Consider the following 2,956-nt stretch of genomic DNA (forward strand, 5'->3'; position numbering starts at 1 on the left):
ACCTTGCTTAGCACAAAAACAACAAAAAATCCCACCCCTTTCAGGGTTCAGTTCCCAGGAGGCCCTTAGGTTAGCTAACACTACCGTGGGCAGCCAGAGGGGATGCACCGGCCATTCAACGGGCAGCTTGGTGCCTCTGCCGGGCTTTCTTGCCAGAGGCGTCTTGTGCTAATGGGATGGAGAACACACTGACTGTTTTGGGTTTGTTTGCATCTGGGTTATTTTCTTCCTCTTCACTTCTAACTTTCAGACTCTCAGTCTATACACAGCGGAGTGTGTTGTTTCGCCGCGGCCCTTCAGATGTCAGCTACCGGCGTCCCTTTGGAGACTGTCAGAACTTTGATTTCCCGCTGTAATTTCTCAGTCCACCTACTGACAAATGAACAACAGAGCCAGAGGCCTGTTGTATCCGTGGCCCCATCACAGCCTCAATGCTCTGCCACTGGGGGATGGGGGCTGCTCCAGTCAGACCGCTGGGGAAAGACGAGGCTGAGACAGACAGCAGCTGGAGACAAGCGCTGGGAGAAAGACGCATTGTCTTATTAACCAAGACACACTGGGTCCTCCTGTGTGCAGAGTTGGGGGAGGCTTGGGGGGGTTGTTAATTTTAGGGGGTTCATTTTTTGGGGTTTTATTTATTTATTTAATGTATATTTCAGATGGTTGTGAGCCATCTCCAGCTGGGTTTTTTTTGTTTTTTGTTTTTTTTGGGTTTTTTTTGTTGTTGTTTTAACACCACCCAGGTCTTTCACTTTAGCAAAGTTGTAAATAAAAACAAACACACACCTATTCACCACCAGATTCATTGTGATATTCTCTCTCAAGGTTGGGGCCCAGACTTGAGTGGACAGTCAGGGCAGAGTCCACGCAGGCCCTCACCGGCCGAAGCGGAAGCTGAAGCCTCCCTTCCGCCGGCTGTAGCTGCTGAGCTCCTCTGCCAGAGTCCCCAGGGGGCCGCTGGCCTTCTCTGAGTCAGTGGGCAGGAACCCCGTGGCTTCACTGCCACTGTCCTGCCTCCCTAGACGGAAGCCAGTGTGCTCCCTGCGAGAGGCCTGCTGCTCCTTGGCCACCACGAGCAGGGCCTGTGGCCGTGGACTTTGAACTGAGCGGGGGGTGTGTCCCTCAGTCAGCTGGACCCAGCTCATTCTGGCTCCGATGTCACCGATGTCTGTGGGTCCCCTTCTGTCCAGCAGAGGAAAGCAGGCACTCAGAGGCAGGAGGAGGCAAAGCCAAGAGCAGAGGCACCTCATCTGAGCACAGGAAGGGGAGAGAAGAGGGGGTGAGTGGCCACCATTTGGCCACATAGGATCCCAGGCCCCAGGATCCCCAAGGTCTCCGCAGCCTTTGGAGAGAAAGCTGCTGACTGCGCTTAGCCTGATTCCCTAACAGCCAGGCCACCGGGCTCTCCTAGCCAGCGTGGGAGTTGGCGAGCTGGCTGTACCAATTAGGTTGATTCCCATTCACCTGCAGCCAGGGAGCCGCCTGCCTTGGTGGCTCAGTATTAGAATACCAGGGCTGCCAGCTGGCTTGCAGAGGTACCTGGGTGGCCCTCGGGGCTGTGTGTATTTGGGTTCAATTTTCTATTATAATTATTGACACTTGGGCCGTGGGCAGAGTGAGAAGCTGCCTGTGTATTCAACTTGATAATGAATAGGTCTAGCAGCTCTGCTGGGAAACCCCACTGTCTCCCTAATTCAGGAACAAGTTGCTCTTGGGAGAGGGGGAAATGGGTCTGGTGGCCTTTGTGTAAGTCACGCATCTACCTGGGGAGGAGCTGGAGGTAAGGCTGGGGACAACCAACACCCACTGAACTCCCTGGACAGGACAGGCTCTGGGCTAAAGATTACACACATGAATGGATGGACCTCTCTTCACAGTAAGTCTATCTGCAGCAAACTCGGCCCCACCACACACTCTGGGCTCTCACATCAGTGCGGTTTCTTCGTGTGCCAGTCCTTGGGGAATCGATTGTGTCCTGTGTGCAGCCATCCAGCCCACCAACTAGGGGGCCACCCCCCAATACCTCAGGCTCAAAGAGGCTCAGGGTTTGCCCCTAGCTTCATAAGGGAGGGAGCTGAGTTCAAGGCAGCCTTGTTACTCCGTGCCCCCAAATCTGTCCCAGAGTCCCCCCCCCACCGCTTGTTGGGACCGGTTCTCCCCCTTCACAGAGGAAGTCTGTTTTGCAATGTCCATGGGTGAGCTGGGCTGGGCTGGCTCATCCTCTGAGGAAACCCCTGAAGCTGGAATAGAGGGGAGGGGAGGACTTCTTTCCAGAAACAGCTCCCTTGAAAACATTTCAAAGAAGTGAGCTCAGCCAGAAAGCTTCAAAAACAACAACAAAAGCAGCCCTGCTTCTACCCAAATCCAGCTCACTAAGCCCCCTGGTCCCCAGGGGCTGGAGTAGCCTCCAGTCTGCTGCTGCTAAAGGGGCTGTCCTCAGGCCCGGATAGAGAGGACCCCCACGGGGGACAGACAAGCCTAGTTGCCTTCTCCCCAAGGAAGGGGAGGAACAAGGAAAGTTCTTTATCTTACGAGATTAATACTTCCTGGCTGGCAGCTAGGGTTGACTGGCTCTGGTGGAACTTGAGCTGAGGATGAAGCCGCAGGTCTCACACAAACGTGCCCTTCCCTTCCTGGTGTGGTTCCGGCTGCTTGCTGCACCTGCCTGCACCCAGCTTACCTGCAGAGCCTGTCCTCCTGTCCCCTGCTGAACTCACTGTGCTGTGGGCCGCTCTAAGAAGGGCAGGCGAGTCCCTGGGTCCCAATGTCAGGCAGAGCTGCTCAGGTCCCGAATCGGCAGGCATGGCTCTGGGGTTTCCCTGCTTTATGAAGCTCCCTAGTGTGGGGAGCCCCCACCTGCCTGGCTGCTCTGCATTCCTAGCCCTAGGATTCCTTTGGGGCTGCTGGTGTCGAAGGAAGAGACGCTGTGGACCACAGGACAAAGAGACACAATGCA

The 2,956-nt window shown here is 55.2% G+C and overlaps 1 protein-coding gene across 2 annotated transcripts; it reads right to left on the reverse strand.

Annotated features, from left to right (window-relative positions):
* Positions 1–632: 632 nt before the first annotated feature.
* Positions 633–2,956, reverse strand: Qrfp (pyroglutamylated RFamide peptide). 2 transcript variants are annotated; one of them, XM_063284298.1, is made up of 2 exons: positions 2,718–2,956; positions 633–1,250 (listed from the first exon to the last, which is right to left on the reverse strand). In XM_063284298.1, exons 1-2 carry the CDS (start codon positions 2,802–2,804, stop codon positions 876–878), a joined length of 462 nt encoding a protein of 153 aa, XP_063140368.1. In that variant the 5' UTR covers positions 2,805–2,956; the 3' UTR covers positions 633–875. The 2 variants fall into 2 exon arrangements, with proteins under 2 accessions (XP_063140368.1, NP_937843.1); NM_198200.1 differs by lacking the exon at positions 2,718–2,956 and having other exon boundaries at positions 876–1,250.

The sequence above is a fragment of the Rattus norvegicus genome, chromosome 3 (assembly GCF_036323735.1).
Source record: "Rattus norvegicus strain BN/NHsdMcwi chromosome 3, GRCr8, whole genome shotgun sequence".
Taxonomy (NCBI): Eukaryota; Metazoa; Chordata; class Mammalia; order Rodentia; family Muridae; genus Rattus; species Rattus norvegicus.